The sequence below is a fragment of the Spea bombifrons genome, chromosome 5, assembly GCF_027358695.1.
Source record: "Spea bombifrons isolate aSpeBom1 chromosome 5, aSpeBom1.2.pri, whole genome shotgun sequence".
Lineage (NCBI taxonomy): Eukaryota > Metazoa > Chordata > Amphibia > Anura > Pelobatidae > Spea > Spea bombifrons.
In genome coordinates, this window is record NC_071091.1 from 68,134,284 (window position 1) to 68,155,987 (window position 21,704).

General features: G+C 41.5%; 1 protein-coding gene across 1 annotated transcript in view; it reads right to left on the reverse strand.

The window, feature by feature from the left end:
* Positions 1 to 317: 317 nt before the first annotated feature.
* MBOAT1 (membrane bound O-acyltransferase domain containing 1) overlaps positions 318 to 21,704 on the reverse strand; it is a 29,148-nt gene continuing 7,761 nt past the window's right edge. Inside the window, exons 2-13 of the mRNA XM_053467711.1 lie at positions 11,472 to 11,617; positions 10,682 to 10,759; positions 9,599 to 9,694; positions 8,427 to 8,482; positions 7,936 to 7,990; positions 7,053 to 7,236; positions 6,097 to 6,289; positions 4,121 to 4,224; positions 3,272 to 3,336; positions 3,038 to 3,170; positions 1,318 to 1,469; positions 318 to 663 (exon numbers count right to left, since the gene is read on the reverse strand). Coding sequence (XP_053323686.1) covers positions 519 to 663; positions 1,318 to 1,469; positions 3,038 to 3,170; positions 3,272 to 3,336; positions 4,121 to 4,224; positions 6,097 to 6,289; positions 7,053 to 7,236; positions 7,936 to 7,990; positions 8,427 to 8,482; positions 9,599 to 9,694; positions 10,682 to 10,759; positions 11,472 to 11,617 — 1,407 coding nt within the window. The 3' untranslated portion in view covers positions 318 to 518. The remainder of the gene's footprint in view (positions 664 to 1,317; positions 1,470 to 3,037; positions 3,171 to 3,271; positions 3,337 to 4,120; positions 4,225 to 6,096; positions 6,290 to 7,052; positions 7,237 to 7,935; positions 7,991 to 8,426; positions 8,483 to 9,598; positions 9,695 to 10,681; positions 10,760 to 11,471; positions 11,618 to 21,704) is intronic.

Genomic DNA, 21,704 nt, shown 5'->3' on the forward strand with positions numbered 1-21,704 from the left:
GGGGATGCTATGGGCCAAAGTAACATTTTAATTTTTATATGTATATATACACATTTGATACAGTATACAGTCGGGACTGTATATGATCCAAAATTTCTGTGGCGTTGTCTGATTGTGTGAGCATCTTAGTGGGTTGATCCATGCTTGTGGTATTCCATAACAAAACATTAAGTAAATCAGAATTCTTGTCTGAGGAATCAAAAACCTAACACAATGCTCTTGTGCAGTGTATGACGTCGCTCAGTAAGGTAGTTTGAGTACACTGAAATATTGTTTAACTTTGGAAAACCTAAAAAAAAAGTGCAATGCTCACGGTGTTGAAAGGTTAAAAATATATTCCTTTATATACAAAAAGATCTTCAAAATCCAAATCTACAAAATTCAGAGCTTCATTGCTGCTTTTTGATCACCTCCCATCTGGCGAGCAGTCATTTGGAAGAAGCTCCAGTATATGTACTGTTCTGTGCCTAGGAGCTCCCCTGGAATCTGGTCTGGCAGTCCACTTGCCCTGCTTTGTATTAATTCTTCTTTATATGGTTTGTTGTATACTGGGCTGCTTGTTCTGTTTCTTTGCTGGATTTCCTTTGACTTGAACAGTGTGGCTTTGTCGGTAGTAAAATGATTACAAGAACAATTGCAATATGGAAGTAGAAATACATTGACCTAAAAATATAAGACAAACTTTTACAAGAAATACATTGATCTAGAAACATAACAGACAAACATTTACAATCTTTCAGAATCTTTATGTTTCACATAAGGAGAGACACAGTTCAAAATCATGGTTTTGGAAGGTCATTTTGGACTGTTCTGCACAGAGAGAAACAATAAACATTGTTTAAACAATAAACAATAAATAAACAATAAAAATTGTGAAAAATGTAATATACATCTGAACCAAACATCGGAATGGGGCCACAATATGGAAAATGGTCCCTCACCGAGATAAACTTTAGTTAAAGGACATTGCATTACAGGATTCAGCGCAAGTCAGATGGTAAATAATGGTGAACCACTAACTAGCACGCTGGGTATATAACCGCAATTTCTCTGTCAAACCGAGCTGGTCAATCTTTGGATTTTTCTTTGTAACCTATTAGCTGACATCTCACAATTATAATTAAAAGTAATTTATGCGCTTGGTGATACAAATGTAAAAAATAATGTAGAATCACATTCTGGTCCATTCCTCATAGATTTCTAGTTTTTCATGTGAAGATAGGGGTCACTCAGATTCATATTGCAGTTGGTGGGGGGTCATAGCGCTTAGTATATTTTCTTTCTATCTCACAATAAAAGCCACTTATGCAAACTTACCTGTAGAGTTTAATCGTAGGTTCAAACCCCAGTAAAACAAAGGGGGAAACAGTATAGCAAACGGCCACCTGAGTCACAATCCATGTGACAACATCATAAAGAACTTTACTAGACTTTGAAGTAATGAAGAGGTGTCTAAAATTTTTTCTGACCTGTAAATTAGTAAAATAAATCAGTTTAAATCATGTTTGTGCTCATGCATATTTTTCCAAACTAGCCGAATGCGTGATTACGGTGCACATATCTGCTTATCTTAGGAATTTTAATAAAGGAAAAAGCCTCCTCTCAATAATTAACCAGTGTTATTAACCATATGAACTGGTACTCCAACATTCTTCAGGAAATGAACAGCCTGCTAAAAAAAGTTTTATTAACCTAGCCTTGAATGCGGATTTTTATATATTTAACAAACACTGTAATTAGTTTCCAAAACATTTAACATGTAGCATAGTTTACTAAATGGAAACAGGCCTCTAATGCACATATACTTTGTATGCTGGAATACATTTTTCCCCATGGGAAACCAGGCCCATTTTTGTATTTTTTTTTTTGTATTTTCGCTATGGTTACATTTAGATGACAACCTCAGAAACGGCTTACACTTTAACCCCTTTGTGACCCAAGACGTACTATTACATCCTCTAAAGCATTCTCTAGATAAGAAGACTCTTTGGTCTTTGCACCAGTGGGGATGTTTCCCTGCAGGTACACGGAGGACCAGGGTGTCAGTTCCTGCTGACCGATGTTGTGTAATGTTGCTCAGTGTGAGCACCAGTTCCGCCATAAAAACTCATACTAAAATGACATACTATAAAAAAAAAAAAAATAGTATAAAGAGAAAGTCCCATCTGTCCCTGTAAAAACAATATATACTTTGTGTGGGTACACTAAACATTGAAAAGGGGGATCATGGGTGAATAAAGCTAAGCTAAAATAGCCATCTTTAATATCTTAGGGGACAAGTTAAGCTATCTATAGATACCTATAGATACCTAGTTTAGGACACACCCAAACCACACACATAAATCCAGTAACGGAAACTACATTTTCCTAAAAGCTCCTACAGCCCTTACTAAACTTATCATATAAATGTGCTAGTGGAAATATGGTGGAGCAAACAAAATGTATCCTTGTATCTTTTTTAAAATGTTATAAGGGGGGCACTTGTGATGTTACAGACCCTATATGGCAGTAGGAATTAGGCTTTCTTTCTAGCATGCCAGCCAACTGATCCCATTTTAACATTTTTGTTGCATCGTTAGTTACCATGGAAGCAACAGACATATTGGCTGCCTGCACCATGGACCCAACCGCTGCCGAGAAGAAAGGAACAGGATTTTTTTCTTCACTTTAACTCAGAGAAGCTGATGATCAGTCACTTTAACAGATAGAAAAGTGATCTGCGTGATTATTTTTCATTATTGCTCAGTTTGAGCTTCAGAGTGCTACTACTTTACACTACACAGGATGTTTGGAGTGAGGAAAGCGACTAAAATTGTGTCCATAGCTGTAAACATCAGGGCTCCCTTATGTAATGGGCTGGACAGAAGGGAAGAGGCATTTGTGGCCAGCCTGACTTCTCAAGCACCCCCCCACAATTATTTTTAAGCATTTTTTTTTTATAATCACTTAGATTGTGCTATACATAACTAGCTACAGGCTTTTAGCTAAAGCGACAGATGCCATGGCAAATCCTAAGTCTACAACCACTAAGACTTACCAATCTTGCGGCCAGCATTGTGGGAATTGCTGTAAAAAACGTGAAATAATATCCTGGATATACTCCATGCCACATGGCTGACAAGATAAATGTTAGACCCGTACGGTATCTTGGTGCTCTGTCATAGCACACCCTGCAACAGTATTCATGATTAAAAGTATTATTAATTTATACAATTCAGTTGTGTTTTTTCTTACAACAGCAATAAATTACATTGAATTGAAAGACCCTTACCTTTTTAACCAAGCCCCTGTCTGGATGTTCCAGTTGTCTATGTACATTTTAAAACTCGTTGAGGTCTACCAGGAAAGACAATTTTAAATTAATTAATTAATACCAGTACTATTGAGGTCCTATACAAGGAAATGCTAATGATAAGTAGCCTTATGTTAAATCTGACCCTAAAATCTTTATAAGAGCATATGAACAGCATTGAGGCCATGATACCACACTGTTTCACTCCAGCTCCGGTGGTAAATCCTCAAAAAGACAGAAACAGTTTTAACCTTTTTTTAATTAATTACCACAGCTTTTATACTATCATGACTGCAATAGTTTAAGAGCCTTTTTTTTTTTTTTACAGAAAACATAACAGGAGTGAAGGTGAACAATGGAGAACGCACGTAAACTGGACATTTCCAAAGACTCAAAGCTACATACAAATTCCGAGTGCCCTTGCCAATAGCCGTTTATAGCTATTATTTGGGCCAACAGAAGAAAAAAAGATGTTAAGTTAGATAAACTCTCAGTTTATATACAAACTGTATGGGAGGTCTATGCAGAGCTTCTCATTTCTCCTACGTTTAAAGGCTGATTTTAAGGAACTAATATTCTGTGCTCTTCACAAGTTATTTAGGTAACATGCTCTTATAATATTACCTTAAGTCACCCCATAAGTAATATATTAGTGTAACTTTGATTCATACCCTCTGTGGTAGTTTAATATTTCAAACAATGTGCAGAGATTAAGGGATGCAGGAAGAGCAGCCAGTAACTAGGGAATAATATATATAATATAAAAATTGTGGCATATGATTTAACCATTATTATGACAAAACAACCGGGGATAATTTCTCAACTCACTTCAATGTTCCAGATATTGAGACTGGAAATTAAATTCCACTGAAACCTTCCTTTTTCGTCTACACCATTAAAACCAAAACCTGCAGCGTTGTTTATTGCATCGGCTGGAAAATGAAGAAAATACATTTGTAACTACAAAATATGTTATGTGGCTACCAAGACATTTACCCTTATTGCTGGTCATTGTTCAGGAACATTGCATGCATGCTAGAAGCCCTCAATGGAGTGTATTCAATAAAGGCGTTTTTCAACTACCTGACTTCACTATTCATAATGAAGTTTGATGCTGGCAGGTTCCTCCAGCAAGGAGGGCTGAACCATCTATGCATAATGTATAATTTAATATGTGATGAGAAACTTCACTGATTTAATTATGCATTATACAAGGCCAGCCAAGATCCCTCTATAAAAGAAGCTTATAAAGATTGGCCATTCATAATGTATTTACTCATTTTAATAAATAAACCCAATGAGAGAAAGATTAGATGGCTCCTTTAACCAGAAAACACTTGTAAACGATGCTTCTGGCAGGACAGCAATGGTTTTTCTGTAGGGTCCCATATTTTAAATCTTCTCGGTTAAAGGAGTTATCTGGTCACATTTACGAACGCTGTTTCATTTACAAAATCCTAATTTTACTCACAGCCCATATAATCGACCTTAAAAATATTCTATTGATTATGTCGGCATACGCGAGACCCTTGGTTTTACAATAGACTCCTGGTTGAATCTTCTCCCTTATTACTAGCTCTATGTATATCATAAAATACAGTATATTTTCTCTAAATGCCATCGGAAATTCAGTAACTACTTTCATATCACATTGTGTAATAATGGAAAAGGAATTACCGTATTTCCCTATGTATAAGATGCACCTTAATTTGGTGGCCCGAAAATTACACTTCCATCATGCCCAGGTTCCAGGATGAGTGTGCTGGAATCTGGGTATGCCTGGGCATGATAGGAGTGTTGTTGCTGTTAGCAACCATGTATATTTAATATAGCAATCACACTTCTATCATGCACAAGCAGCCAACACATGCATATCACTTTCAGCCTCCCTGTGCACTGCCCCCCTACTTACACATCCATGCTATCACACACACATATTCATTCATTCCCCCATCCACACAGACTCATACACCCCCCCACCACCACCCTTACCTGAACTGCAGGTCTTCCGGTGCCGCTTGCAGACTTTGTTTCCCTCTGCGTTGCTCTAACTCTGAGTGAACTTCTCTTGTCCCAGCCAGGGGAGCAGGAGCTGAGCGGAGTCATGTGATGTGATATACATTCACGTGACTCCACTGGATTCCTGTGTCTCCTCAACGGAACAAGAGACGCTGCTGAGCAACACCGAGGTAAGCAAAAAATCTACAACCACTGTATAAGCCCTGTTTTTACACCCCAAATCCTTAAAAAAAAAAAAAAAAAAAAAAAGTGTGTCTTATACATGAGGAAATACGGTACTTTCTGTCTCATAACATATTTACCCTGGGACTAAAATAGCTGAAATCTAGCACTTACCAGAAAAATATTTTAACATTTAAATGCACTCAAGCAGAAAAAAAGTCTGCAAAGTTTGTTGTTATTATATGGATGCTGCAGCGTAACAGAGCGACAGACCATATCATTTTTATGACAGCATGGCACTAGATTTTAAAAGGGAAGCAAGACTCATTATCTGATTTCAGGAAAACCACACACCAACTAAAACAAGCACCACCAGCAGTTTCCTGAAGTGTAGTGAAAAAACAAAAACATTCGGTCATGTCTATTGGGTAAGTGTGAATGCCTCTACATGTTCCTTTGGCACTTTCTTCCGGAGGCAATGAACCGAGCGGTACCCTGTCCATGCCAATGAAGCCAGTTGGACAAGCTTATACACTGAATGGTTTACTGGGGGTGGCACTACAAAAATATGTCATGATTTGAGCAATCACATACACGCAAGTATTTAGCACGTTTCGGCTTACCTAAAGTCCATGCAAAGTAGTACTTTGGTTTGCTTGCCTGTATTGCAATGTAGAGATACACCACTCTCACCCAAAGCGGAGCTTCTTTAATAAACACATCACTGACTACATATGCAACAGGGAAAGCTTTGGTAAATGTGAAGAAGAGGCCCAGGCACACCACACAGGTGCAGAGCTTGTTAGCTACAGCTTCCTACAATCAGAGAGGTTTATCACTAAAAACATTTTTGTCTCTTATCACACAACACAAAGTAGACACATTAGGATAGGTAAAACAGATGCAGCACATAAAGGACATATACAGAGAAAGCTAGACACTTCCTGTACCATAAAGACTTTGTAGACAAAATATGCTATGCTCACAGTATAGTGATGTGTGTTCATGAATAGAAAATACAGAAAAAATGAAATTCTGTAATATTATTCCAATGTGCATTATATCTTTTTCACTTGCCACTTAGCGATGCAGGGTTCTACCTGGAACGCATATTAAAACTACTGCATTTTAAAGCACTAAAGGTGCAATGAACGCCATTGCTTGCTACTCTATAGAAAACACCAAAAAATTATCTTTCAACTCACCAAGGGACTTGGTTAAGAAATCTGAGTCTTTTTCCCCCAACCCTCACCTTATCTACTGCAATTGAGTTGTTGTGAGTATCATTTAAGCCCAGTAGGAAATATGAGACTTGGGCTTATGATCAATTCATACACATTCTTGCTTCAAATCTGAATATACTGCATAAACTCGCATGCGCTTGCGTAGTCAACGTTTGCCAACTTGCATTTAAATTTGTGTAGATGAAGAAAAGGTCAAATCATCATCTTGATGACATGGAATTCAAACCCATCAAACATAACGTTTGCAATGTCATGGAAAAGATGGTAATTTAGGTTCAAGGTAGTAATGAATAATACCTGGACAAAGAATAATGCACATATCCCTGAAAACTCACATTTGGAGATGGGTTTGGTAGCTTATGATGCCCGTTTTGTGTTGAGTTCACTTCTAAGAGCTTTGATGAAACGTGGCTCCCTTCAATGAAGGCAATGTAGTCCTGATAATTACTACATGGTCCTGCAAGAACACTCATGAAATTCAGGTGATAGCTCATATACTCCAAAAATGTTGGCTTCTTCCTACAAAAAAAGTGTATTAGATCTAGTTGAAAACAACAGAAAAGAAAGCCTTGTGGTTTTGTCAACAGTTTCCTTTTATATGCCTATTGCAACTAAAAGCTCTGAAATGTACAACCTTCATGAAAATGAGCGATTTCAGCAATCTTTCAGTGAAGTTTCAATAGATAAGAATTAGTAGGCCAAACAAAAATCTTATTTTAAATTATCTTAATGGTGGTACTACACATTGTCCAAACAAAGTAAAGATTTCGTAATAATAATAATAATCCAACAACAAAAATGCAAAATCCAATAAAACTTTTTTTTTTTGATCACGCTTATCCTGGTGAACCCCAGTATCTGAACGAAACAGAATTTCCCCTAAAGCAGCCTGCCATGTGGTAATAATCAGATCTTTATTGCCTTCTGAAGTTGCCTTCTTTGTCTTGCTGTTAGTCAATTAAAGAGCCGCGGTGAAGATGCCCAAGTGAAGTGGCATAACTTCAGAAGGCTTCAGGGGGTAAAATAGTACTTGTTTCAGACAATGTGCTTCGCCTGGAAATAAGGTAAGTGAAATCTTTCATATAGATTTTTATTTATAATACATCAGATCTCCCCTTTAAAGGGTACCCAAGACTAAAATATATATCGATCCTACATAAAAATAAAATCTAACCTGTACTTAGTTTAGGAGGGTACGCAAATGTTACAGAGTCTTACTTCACAGAATATTTCCGCTGTTCCACGTTGAGCCCATCAGAGTTCTGACCCATACCTGGGAAGAGACATGGGACATGTTAAAAGCCTCCGGAAGGTTTTTTTATAGCACCATCTTGAATAACAATTTCCAAAACATAAATTAATCAAGAACTGTGTTTTATGCTTCTGATATGCAGCCCTCCATATTAAAAATGACAGAGGTCATTGCCCATTAAAGTTTTATAAACCAAGTCTGTTTAGAAAGTTTCTAAACTAGTAAGTGTTTACTACACTGCCTTTTCTCCGTGACATCGGCATTGCATTAAGCATCTTTGGAGGTGGATATTGATCTGTAGAATCTGACTTAAAATTGCATTTCATTCATTATTTAGTGTAGTAATTTCTGTAGGTCAACTGGCATTCCATTGCCTTTCCACTTGGTTTTACAGACAATCAATAACCAAATCACCATTCAGCACATCAACCCCTGCAAAAATACATGATTGACTTACCATCATGCAACTGGAAGGCAAGGGATGTGATCTTCTGAGTAAGAATCATCAAGGGCCTACAGACCACAATAACACAAAGTGGAGTTATGTTTATAGTAAGTTGTTTTTAGTATAAAGGTCTGTTTACATTGAACACATTTGTGATCCCTCTATTAAATACTTGGAAGCAGATGTCTTGGAGAATGTCGTTATCCTTTTGTCTTTGATGAACTGGATTAAGGGTAATCATTCCAAAGGCAAAACCTTGTTATACCACCATGAATGGTGACAAATATATGGAAAGTGTCATGCAAAAACATATGTATATTGATATCGTTCAATTCTCTTTCCAAACATGAAATAAAAGGTATAAACGCTATGCAATACATGTTTTATAGCTACATAGAACCACCTTTATTTCAAGTTCATGTATACTATGTAATTTGGAATGCTATCCAGTTATACATATGACATGGAAATTACTGCTGTGGCATCGTACTGGCCAGAGGAGCATCTAAATGGTCTGTTTTAAAATATGCTAACTTAGAATGGTCATGGGCTAGCTAAGTAAATTACGTGCCAATATGCTTTAATAATATTATGCTTGGTGCCCTATTGCACTTTTTTGGAGCTACAGCAGTTAGGCAATCAGAAGCAGAAGCATGCCTAAGCTCCAGATTCCACATCAGCTCTGCTACTGAACATCTGGAACAAAGCTGGCTGCATCTGCTCTGTATAATCATTACCCAACAGGCTCTACAGCAAACCTCTAAATTTTAAAGTGAAACAATGATAAAAGCATACAATCACCTATCTGTACGTGGTGATTGATGCAGTTAAGGGTTAGTTAATTATTTCCTTGTTTACAATTATAACATTCCCATCCAACACTGGAAATATTCATTCAAGTCTCTCTTGAAAGTAAATAAGAGACAGACTCACCCATCAGAATTAGAACATTCCAAATTCTTTCCATTATTTGAATTATTACTGCCTATTTAGAATTATTTTTACTTCTCATCTTATCATACCATCATTTCCACCAGAGCTGTACAATGTGTCACCAGATTTTTCATTCCATATGTATTTTAGAATATTATATATTTTAGAATTCTGAACCCAAGTGGCAAACAAATTGAAGAGATACGTGCACTCAACTGGCAAATTTTATCTAAAAGAAAGAGAGGACTTACCCTGAAAAATCTGTGGAGAGAATACCATAACTAAATACGTATACTCTGTTAATGTGGCACAGGGTTAGGTAGCCCATAGAAATGACAAAAGAATACCTAAAAACAACAAAATATAAATGTAAAAGACACAACATCTCACATTAACCATATAGATATATATATATTTTTTAAATAAAAAAGGTATGGGGCACATACGTAGAAAAGCAAAGTCTGCTGTTAGACTCCAGAGCTTACTATGACAGAGCTATACCTAACCAGTGCAAGATCTTACACAGAGCAGATACCTAGAAGCAGGCTGTTAACGCAGAACAGTGTGGCCCGTGTGAAAGAATCTCTTTTAAAAGGTACTCAATATACTTATTTTTATTTTTCCATTTCAGTTATTTATGTTTGAAGCCATTTTTCTTTATTAAATACACAGAAATACCCATATCCTTATCGTGATAATTTTGTTCTGTACTATTTCACTCATGTTTTTATTTCAATCAAAATATATTTCAATATATGGATATATTTATATTAAGAACTGAACTGTGTTTAAGGGTTACGCCAAGATGTATTTCTCCGATTACAGATCATACATTAAACTTAACCCCTTTGTTGCCCTTGTGACCGCTGCGTGGTTTAGGATTTGACCTGTTGTGTGTACATGTGTAAAGTCTTCACATTGACTTTATTGGAAGTACTTTGTTGCCACTGATTAAGCAAAAATCATCTGCAAGAAATTTTAGATCAAAAAGGAGGAAGAACGATTTTGCAGCGTGGCTGGAACTGGTGTGGCAGGTGAGTGGTTTATTTATTTATTTTATAGTAGCGGTGTCTGTGTCTTTTGACTGTCCCTTTAAATATAAAGAATGTAGGGTAATGATTTGTACTGTCTTAATAGCACAAACTGTGAAAATTTTGAAATAACCGTCAAAGTACTATTACTGGTGGTTGATGAATAGGCAGATAATTATTACGACACATCCGGCATCCGTGTAACCCCTACTACTGTACTCCTGTGCAGCGTGATGAAAAGCAGAAAAACACCCTGGCACTAAAGAGGTTAAATGAAATTGTGCAAAATGCTTCTCTTCTTACCTGTGCACGTTTTCAGCACTTGCTTTCACCATGATGTAGTAACACAAAAGTACCATTGTGAATATATGCAAAGAGTACCTAAAACAAAGAAAAATATGTACCGGAAAAATGTTTTGTTAATTTAACTCAATTGAATACAGCTAAATGTAATTAATAATGTTTGCAGTAGTATATATATATATATATATATATATATATATATATATATATAAAAACAGACAACTCATAAGTAATTGTTAAAGGGCATAATAATGTATTCCATACCTGCCCACAGTTCCAGATTTCCTGTGACCCGTCAAACTCGGGTCTGTCCTGGCATAAAAATACTGCCTATGCACAGTGCATTACACTGTGTACAGGCTGCATTGCTTTTTAACTGCGTTTGTTTAAAACACACAAAGCCTAGACCAGGGGCGTCCAACCTGTGGCCCTCCAGCTGCTGCAGGACTACATCTCCCACCCTCCTCAGCCAGCCCCTTAGCTGAAAGAGCATTAAGGGAGATTTAGTCCTGCAGCAGCTGGAGGGCCACAGGTTGGACGCCCCTGGCCTAGACGCTGGTAAACGAGCTCCAAACTACCCAGTATCTGTACTGGGTAGCCTCAACTCAATGCTGCAAGGTGACAGATTGTCTATGTGGAACTGCACCTTTAACAACAGGAAAGCATCACAAATGATCCAGTTTCCAGGGATCGGTATTCTTGCTGAAAAAGCGACAGTTGAATTACAAGTCCGAACAGCCATGACAGAAGTTACAGTTACAAAGAAGGTTAAAGTATGATTATGGCTTACCATCCAAAGCAAAAGATGGTGAAGTAGACACCAAGAAGGGTAGCAAACGCATGACGAACAGCAGTATGTGCATGACATGGACTCAGGTAAATCCTAAACCACGTAGCGGTCACAAGGGCAATCAGTTGGCACACAACAAAATTTACCTGCAACAAGCACAACCAAGATTGTTACCATCAGTAGGGGATAGGCTTCATAGAATGTCACACTGAAGATAAACATAGAAAGATGGATTGCAAATAAGGCTAGGAAATATGAGTTAATATATATATCTATACACATACATACATACATATATAGACTCACTGGCCACTTTATTAAGTACACCTCGCTAGTACTGGGTCGGACCCCCTTCTGCCTTCAGTCTTCGTGGCATACTTTCTTTCCATATGGACACGAAACCAGTTTAAGATGATGTGAGCTTTGTGACATGCTTTCATGTTGTTTACACCACCGCCTGACCCTGCCATCTGAATGCTGCAGCTGGAATCTAGACTCGTCAGACAAGGCACCGATCTTCCAGTCTTTCATTGTCCAATTTTGTTGAGCCTGTGCGAATTGTAGCCTCAGTTTCCGGTTCTTAGCTGACAGGAGCGGCACCCAGTGTGGTCTGCTGCTGCTGCTGTAGCCCATCTGCTTCAAGGCTCGACGCCAGTCATCTCAAACCAGTCTCCCCATTCTCCTCTGAGCTCTGATATCAGAATGGCATTTTCTTCCACACAACTGTCGCTCACTGGATATTTTCTCTTTTTCGGACCATTCTCTGTGAACCCTAGCAATGGTTGTGCGTGAAAATCCCAGTAGATCAGCAGTTTCGGAAATACTCAGACCAACCCGTCTGGCACCAACAACCGTGCCACGTTCAAAGTAACTTAAATCCCCTTTTCTTCCCCATTCTGATGCTCGGTTTGAACTTCAGCAAGTTGCTTCAACTATGTCTACATGCCTAAATGTATTGAGTTGCTGCCATGTGATTGGCTGATAAGCTATTTGTGTTGACAAGCAATTGAACAGGTGTGCCTAATAAAGTGGCCAGTGAGTGTATTTACACACACACAGATTTCCAAGCAAGCAAGGAAGTTATAGAGATTGCAATTGAGATAAGGTCAGTGCAGTCACCCAGAGGAAGCTTCCTGATTAACAACAGAGAATCTCTCCAAATATCATTGAAACCATTGAACAAATGGCACATTAAAAAAGGGGGTCCAACTGGCTCAAAGACAAAAAAGAAAAAATGAGCGCTAATCTCAGTTGTTTGTATACATACACATAAAGCTGTACATGTTCCCTTTTTAATGTGTGGTATGCATTCACAAGCATGTGCTACCAACTGGTTTCACTGGAGTTCTCTATAGCTAATTATAATCGTTCAGCTTATGGTTAGATGGCGAGATAAGATCTGTAACTCTGTAACTACATGGGAAACTGGACTTTCTGCCCACAGGTAAAATTAATAAGCATACGCTGAACAAGAACTGCCACATATGAATTTAAAAAAAAAATGGTTTTTACATAAGAGTATGTATGTAAGACATCATCATCATCATCCTTCACCCCTGGCTGATTTAGAAAAGTGTAAAGACCATTGTGACCCATGTGCACTTTGTGCTAGCATAAGACATTTGTAAATAGGCTGGAAAGAAAGAATTCTTACCTGGGAATTCCTTTTCCTTGACCATTTCCAGGTGGCACATGAGAAGAGAAGGCTCCGCCTACCAGGTAGGGCAGGAAATACTATAAAAAAAGGAGACCTCCCCCTTCCTCCCCAGTGTGGTTAAAAAGAAAGACTCAGGCAAATAATAGACAAGCAAAAGTAAATTTAATGGGTGGGAGTAAAAGTGTGCCACCTGGAAATGGACAAGGAAAAGGAATTCCCAGGTAAGAATTCTTTCTTTCCCTTGCCATTCCAGGTGGCACATGAGAAGATTTAGCGAGATAGGGAGGGAAGGATTCCAGTCTGCAGGACACGACGACCAAATTGAGACTCGTCAGAGAGATGAAGGTTCAGCCTGTAGTGCCTTACGAACGTATGAATCGACCTCCAGGTCGCTGCCTTGCAAATGAGAGACGGATTCACCCCGGAGAGTTCAGCCCAGGATGTCGAGACGGATCTGGTCGAGTGAGCCTTCAGGCCGGAGGGAGGCACTCTTCCCGCGGAGATGTAACATAAGGTGATTGCGTCCTTAAGCCAGCGGCTTATGGAAGCCCTGGACACTGCTCTGCCCGTGCGGGTCCCCGCAAAGGACAGGAAGAGTGCGTTGGATTTCTTCCAGGCGGATGTACGCAAGAGATAAGACAGGATACATCTCCGCAGGTCTAGCGAGTGGAGTTCCATGGACTCCACTCCAATCCATGGGATTCTTGGGATCCGGACATAACGTAGGTAAGACGATCTCCTGATCCGAAAGGAAAGGTGAGACAACTTTAGGGAGAAAACTCCGGTGGTAAACGGAGGATAACGCAGTCCGGCAGAATCTTGAGAAAAGGTTCCACTCTGGAGAGAACCTGGAGCTCACTCACCCTCCTAGCAGAAGCGAGTGCTACTAGAAGGACAACCTTGTAGGTGAGCAGCTTTAGAGAGGTATCCTCTAGAGGCTCAAAAGGAGATGTGGTGAGTTGGTGCAACACGAGGTTAAGGTCCCAAGGTGGAACCGACGGACGGAGCCTAGGGCGAAGTCTGCACATCCCCTTAGAAAATCTGGAGATCCAGGGATGGGAAGCCAGATTGGAGTCCAAGCAGTTGCTGAGAGCTGAGATCTGGACCTTGATAGTAGCAGGTTGTAACCCGTTATCAAAGCCGTCTTGTAAAAAGCGTAGCACCTCATGGATGGGTGGAGAGGATACTTTGTGCCCATAGCACCAGGTGATGAAACGTTTCCCAAACCTTCTGGTATTTAGCAGCCGTAGTTTTCTTGCGGCTGGAGAGAATCGTTTCCACTACCGATGAAGTTAATCCCCTTGAAGTCAGGATCTCCCTTCAGAAGCCATGCTGAGAGGTTGAGCCGGGAGGGATCTGGGTGGAGAACAGGGCCTTGAACGAGAATATCCCTCACCTGAGGAAGAAGCATGTGCTCGTCTATGGCCAGGTTGATAAGGTCCGAAAACCAGATTCTTCGAGGCCAGAAAGGAACAACCAGGATGACACTGAGGGTTTTCTCGAATCATCCGGAGCACTCTGGAAATAAGGGGAAGCCGAGGAAAAACATACGCGAGATCGAAATCCCAGGTCTGCGAGAGTGCTTCCAGGGCTCGGGGACGGCCGACTGGAGAGAGAGAAAAAAACTCCTGTACCTGTTCGGTTAGGTGCGTGGCCATCAGGTCTATCTGAGGAGTACCCCATTTCTCCATGATGAAAGTGAAGACCCTTTTGTGTAAGGACCATTCTCCCGGAAGTACTGAGTTCCTGCTGAGGTAATCCGCCTCCTGATTCAGTGAACCCTTGAGATGAACCGCGGAGAGAATGCAGAGACTGAACTCCGCCCATCGGCAGATCTGAGCGGTCAGGGTCTGCAGGCGCCTGTTTCTGGTGCCATCTTGTTTGGACAGATAGGCTACAACGGTGACGTTGTCTGAAAGGATCCTGATGGACCTGTGTCGCAGGATTGTAGACCAGAACCTTAGAGCCCTCCAGACCGCTAACAGAAATTTGATGTGCAGGTCTGATTCCCGAGGAGACCAAGTTCCCTGGGTAATATTGCTTCCCATAACAGCACCCCAGCCTCTCAAACTGGCGTCGGTGGAAATTACCACCCAGACTCTCGTCTGCCAAGAGAGCCCCTGTGAGAGATTCTGGCTGTCAGCCACCATCCGAGTGACTCCCGAACGAAGGGGGAAAGTTGGACGTTCTTGCGAAAGGACATCCTGGAGCGATCCCAGTGATCCAGCAGGAACTGTTGAGGAGGTCTTGCATGAGCAAGTGCCCAGGGAACCGCTGAGATGGAGGAGGTCATCAGGCCGAGCCAAGACATGATGGCTCTAATGGACACTGACTTGTTCGTTAGAACCGCTTGTGTGAATTCCCTCAATCTTGGGATCTTGTCCCGAGGGAGAAACGTCCTCTGTACGTGTGAATCGAGGATAATTCCCAGAAAGGTACGACGTCTGTTTGGAAGTAACTGTGACTTGAGTCTGTGTACTAGCCATCCTAAGTCGTGGAGGGTCCTGGGAAAAAACTCCAGATGTGACTGGAGCAAAGTTGCTGAGACCGCTACGAGGAGCCAATCGTCCAGATATGGGACCACCTTTATGCCTTTTTGCCTCAGGAAGGCCACGACCACCGACATGAGCTTCGTGAAGATCCGAGGTGCTGAAGCAATTCCAAACGGAAGAGCCCGAAACTGAAAATGTCGAATCGCTTGAGGTAATGGAACCGCCAGACGGAGGAATCTTGGTGGTCTCTTCTGATGGGAACATGTAAATAGGCATCCCGCAGATCTATGGTGACCATGAAGTCCCCTGAAGAAATGATCTCTGTGGCGGACTTCAGGGATTCCATCCGGAACCTGTTGTATCTGATACAGGTGTTCACCACCTGTAGGTTGATTATTAGCCTGAATTTCCCGGATGGCTTTGGACAAAGACTTGGGAGTAGGTTCCCTCTCCTATCTCTTGATGAGGAACCGGGACCAGAGCTCTTTCGAGAATTAAGTTGTTGAGCGTGGAGAAGAAACCCGATCTTTTCCAAGGATCTGCAGGGGGCATGGACAGCAGGAATTTCCGGGCAGGTAGGTGAGTAAGCTCCAGAGCATAGCCTTGTTCTATGATGCGAAGGACCCAGGGGTCTGAGGTGATCTCTTCCCAGGCATGAATGAAACCGGTCAACCTGCCCTCTACCTGAAGCCTGCTGGCGTCAGGACCTTCCTGCTTTACTGTCCCTGCCTCTTCCTCTTCCTCTCTGGAATCTCCCTCTTGCATAGGGTTTACCCCGAAAAGGACTGGTAGTCCTGATTGGAGGTTCAGGGCCTGTAGGACTCTCTCTCTCTCTTGGAGCTCTGTAATAACTCGATCTGAAACGAGGTGGTCCTTTCATCTGAGGTAACCAGTGCTTGTCCCCCGTGGTGGATTCTAGGATCGTGTCGAGATCGCTGCCGAAGAGGCTCCCCTGGGACGGAATGCTGCACAGCTTGTGTTTAGAGGCATTATCAGCAGACCATGACTTAAGCCAGAGTGCTCGCCTAGAAACCGCTGAAAGCGCAGTGGCTTTAGCAGACGTACGGATTGATTCAAGGAGGCATCGGAGATGAAATCAACTGCTAAGCAGGTGTCGGACAGGTTGCTAGCGACCTGCTCAGTCTCTCGAATAGCTGCAAAGTCTTCCACCGCCTGTTGGAGCCAGATTTTAATGGCTCTAGAAGTTGACGCCATAGCAATCGCTGGACGAAATTCGCCGCTGCTGCTTCAGAAGACCTTTTGGCAGACCTCAGCCCTCTGGTCCATGGGGTCTTTGAAATGGGCCGCGTCTACCAACGGAATGGCTATTTTTTTTTTTTTTTTTTTTTTTTTTTTTTGTGGCCTTGGTTACTGCGGTGTCGAGTTTCGGGACTTCCCAGGCCTCAGAATTCTAATTATCGAAAGGAAAAAGCTTCTTGGTTCTCAAGGAAGTGAAGAATCTCCTGTCAGGAAATTTCCACTGCTCTGTGATAATGGCAGAAAGAGAATCCTGGACTGGAAAGGTCTGCGGTTTCCTAGAGTGACCCTGAAAAGGATCTGGTTTTGCAACTGGTATGTCCTCCTGTAGATTCAGAGTAGAGTTTCCCTGTTTCTGTAGTCATATTCAAAAGGGAGCCGAATAATCTTCCGGGTTAACCGGGAGGTAATTTGGTGGACCCTGCTGGTAAGGTTGTTGCAGGGGTGCCTGAGAGGGGCTTGCCATGGCTCGAAAACAGTTAAAGGTAGACTGAAGTTCCCCCTTCAACCAGGAGGTAAATTCCGTTGTGGAAACTTCTTTAGGCCGAGAGCAGGGGTTGCACGTTTTGACCGAAGGGTCATGCAGGGTCTTTTTGCAGGATGAACAGGCTTGTGTTTTGACTTTCCCACAGATTTCCTATGTGGGGAGGCTTCAGGAGGGATATCCTGATTTTTATCAGACATGACTGAGGAGAAGAAACACAAGCTGTAACTGTAGAAAACAATGGCATAGGCAACGTAAAACTTCTTCCAAGCAAAGAGGGCAACACCTACTTGAAATGGCAGTAGACAATCCTCAGGCACGGGCAGGCACAATAGCATATAGAGAGGTATATGCAAAACTACAGTGCAGAAACCAACAGCAAGGAAAGATCTTACCCATTCTGGCGTTGTATACAGAGGCATTTAGGTGCCCAGGCCCGGAAACCTCACATCCGGAAATTCCCAGCCAATTGACCTCTCGTGACCCCGGGTCGCTGCACCGGAAGTGAAGCCGATTGGGGATCTGAACATGTGCCGAGAAAACCGGCACAGCCGGTTAGATCTCTCCTCCTGCCGTGCCACACTCTGAGGATTCCCCGGGACGGAGTGAACCGGAGCCCGGGGATATACATCCCAGTGAGCCCCCTGGGCTGTGGGCAGAGCAAAACGAGGACTGAGCCTCGTGTGCGTTGCCGCGATACACGCGGAGTTGCAGCCTCCGAGGCTGCCGCACGAACCCTGGATCCACACGGGACCGCTGCCGGGTATCAGAAAAGGACGCCCCCCCGGGGCTCCGAGAAAACAAAAAAAGGAAGGAAAGGTAAGCTTCAGCCTAACCGCTACCTGAGTAGGGCAGGAAACAACACTGGGGAGGAAGGGGGAGGTCTCCTTTTTTTATAGTATTTCCTGCCCTACCTGGTAGGCGGAGCCTTCTCTTCTCATGTGCCACCTGGAATGGCAAGGGAAAATATCTTTTAAGCGCTGCTCCTGCTGCAATTATACGTTTGATCCATCACATACGCTATATAAGGGGAATTGGTTCAAATGCTGGTCATGCATCAGGGGACAGGTGAGCAGGTACAGTGATTAGTCACCAGGGATGTTGGACAAAGTTGTCACTGTTATGAAAAACAAAAGCTGCTTCTATAGATGTCAAAAGTATTTTTAAGTTGGCATTGTGTTTTCAAAACTCATGGCCCCCCTTTGACGTTTTCTTTTTTTTTTTTTTTTTTTTTTTTTTACCTTTGTCGGCTCATTTCAGTATGAAGTATACGGGCTAGCATTATTATTATTATTTAAATAGCGCCTTCATATACCGGAGTGCTGTGTGGCTCCTGTCATCAGACCCTCATCAAATCTGTAGATGATGACCTCGCTAGCATCTGTAAACTCATACATCCCGATGTCTACCCCCAGCAAAGTGGGGGCTGGAGCTTGGGAGGTAGAGTGTCACTCAAACTGGCAGCGCTGTGTGCATGCGCACAATTCTGCTTGTAGGAAAAGCGTCAATGAACATAAAATTACATTTCATACAAATCAAAAGAGATGCTTCAGGTACACAATATTTTCTTAGTCCGAGTTCTATTTGCTGCAGCAGTCTTTGATAAGTGAAAAGTGAATCGGAGTAATCATTCTACGTACTGTTGAGCTACATTTGTCAAATATATGGCAGAGAAATGCATAACGTATCGGTTTAGATTGCACCTCCATAAATAAAAGTAATGCAGACCGGAAACAATAAAGGTAGTTTGGTTGAAACATACAGCAACTCTAAAAAGGGGAAGGCCCGTGGATTTTTTCCCTTGATCAGAAAATACAGTGCTGTATACCATTGTGTTCAGTATCATTGCCAAAAAATGGTTCTCTGTCACAGTAGACCTACTTTATCTGCAAACTGGAGGCTGTCATAGTTGTCAATGATGTGACTTTCCCTGCTCAAATACCAAGCTGATTTTTTGGCAATGTTAATGAAATCCATTCCTCCATAGATTTTCATTAGTCACAGTGAATAACAACGAGCCATTGTCAGTGATAATGCCTAGGGCAGTGCACCCAGCCGTCCCCCTCCTCGTCAGCTCCTGCCCACAATCAAAGGCACGCTGTGCCTTTAAGTTATGACATCATATTCCGGCGCTCTGTATATTAAAGGTGCACAGTTCTTTCTAATGCACTCTACGGACGTGACAAAGTTCTCCCCTGTAACCAGCAAATTGAGCAGTGGAACACTGGGGGAGGGGGGCCTGATCACCCAACCTGACACCCTAGGCAAGGCTACGTCACTGGCCACAATACTGTGTGTCACAGGCAGTATAATAAGGAGTCAGGTTGCTTGTCTAATACACTGGGCTAAGACAACAGAGCTAGAATACATACAACATAGCAATATGCAGCTGTCTGATAACAACTGCTTAAAAAAAATAAAAACAGCACAATATTAATGAAAAAATTTTTAATCCTGCCTTAATGTGGACTAATTTTCCTGGTGATTTTAACACAAAATAGTTGTAGAAAAAAGAATATGTAACAGCTTTCACTGTGCTTTAAAATACTAGATTTGAATACATAACAACAGCACAAACTCTAAAGGTGTCCTTGAGACTGGACCTACAGTATTCATATGAAGGTGATGACCATTGGTGGTTCTCTAGGCCAAACAATGGATTTGTTAGGATGTTCTAAACTAACGTAACATGCATATACCTGTGCTTAGGATAATGGGAATACCTAAAATGATCCCTTGATGCAACTATGGATCTGTGACAAGTGTAAGTGGATACCGTTACTGTAAATTAATTTATTCAATTCGCACAATCCCTTTCAGCAAGGGAAACCATCTCCCGCTGGTAACCAAACAATGTATAAACAGGTTATGCCATATTTTTTCAGCTTCAATAAACCGGTGTTCGATCAATCACCATGAGGCTATGATCCAGGAATCTTGTTACGTATAAAGAGCGCTTTCATTAAACTATGAATTCATCCCAGCTGTTCATTTTGTTTTTTTGGATTCCAATTTTGTGAAAACTCAAAACATTGCCAACATCATCCAGAATAAGAAGTATCACATCCTATAAAAAAAGGAAAGTGCACATTTCAGAGAACCTTTGGAAAGTTGGCAGATGCCGCTGTTTGCAGCTGTAATTACGCTATAAAGGAATCACCGCTTCATGCATGGTGTGGGCTCTCTTGGCAGCCATGCTCAGCTCTGTCCTCCAAGAATTACAGTACAATTGTGCACAACCCACTCCTTGGTAACCGATGACCCGGCTCAACGTACAGACTGGAAACTGACACACAGGAAATCTCGCTCCTGGATGAGCCATGTAGGATGACTTGATTCCAATAGAAAAGCAAAATGTTTCTGTGTTGCCATTGGAAGAGGAATGAACTGCCCCTATCTGGTTCTCTATAAAAAGCACATTTAAAGAACACAAATAATCTGCTTAAATTGATCTAAAATATGTTTTGTGTGAAACTCTGCTTTTTTGGCTATACCAGTAAAGTTTGCTACTCTAATGTTATCCCATCTTGAAGCAAAGGCTTGTTAAGTAGGCGAGTGAATGGCTTGTTAAGTAGGCGAGTGAATGGCTTGTTAAGTAGGCGAGTGAATGGCTCATTTGGGACTTTCTATTTTGGGTGAGGTTTCCTCTAGTCTGGCAATCAGCTCAGAAAAAAAAAGAGGTCAAAGTTGTCTACCTAGTTCCAGATACAACACAGTATCTGTCTTTGAGAAAGTCCCGGGGAGTCTGGACCACCAGCCCGGAAGTAATATCAGAAATGAATGTCATGGGTGTGTGTGGCTAATACACTGCACAAGTCAGAGTCATGTGATCTCTGGTTCAGTCACAGGTTCCTACATAAATGGCATAGGGCGCTTTCCTTGTTGGGTGGTCCTAGTCATCATGTTGCAAGGAACAGCGAGTAAAGGGGGGAAACAAATTACAGTTTGTCAAGACCTGCTTACAAAAAGTTAAGTTAAATGCATGGTTAAAAAGAAAAACACAGATAATAAAAAAGACAACATGGAGAAAAGTCAACCTCCTTGTATCTGCATACCAAAGCTCGACAAACTTACTTGCACTCACTAGAAGGTTTGCACCCAGCAGTGTATCGGGGAGGAATGTCAAGCTCTGTTGCTGGATGTATGAATCCAGTTAGCAGACAGCAGGGGTAACCGTAGGCGCCAGGAAGTGAACCCTAGTTTCCATGGCGATCTAGTGCCTAGGGTTAGCTGAGCCCTGCTACATACTAAATCCACCTGTGGCAACGTATTGTAAAACTGAAATTTAGTCCTGAGTTATGGTCATGGAGTCACAGAATTTGGTAAACTTTTGTATGGTACCA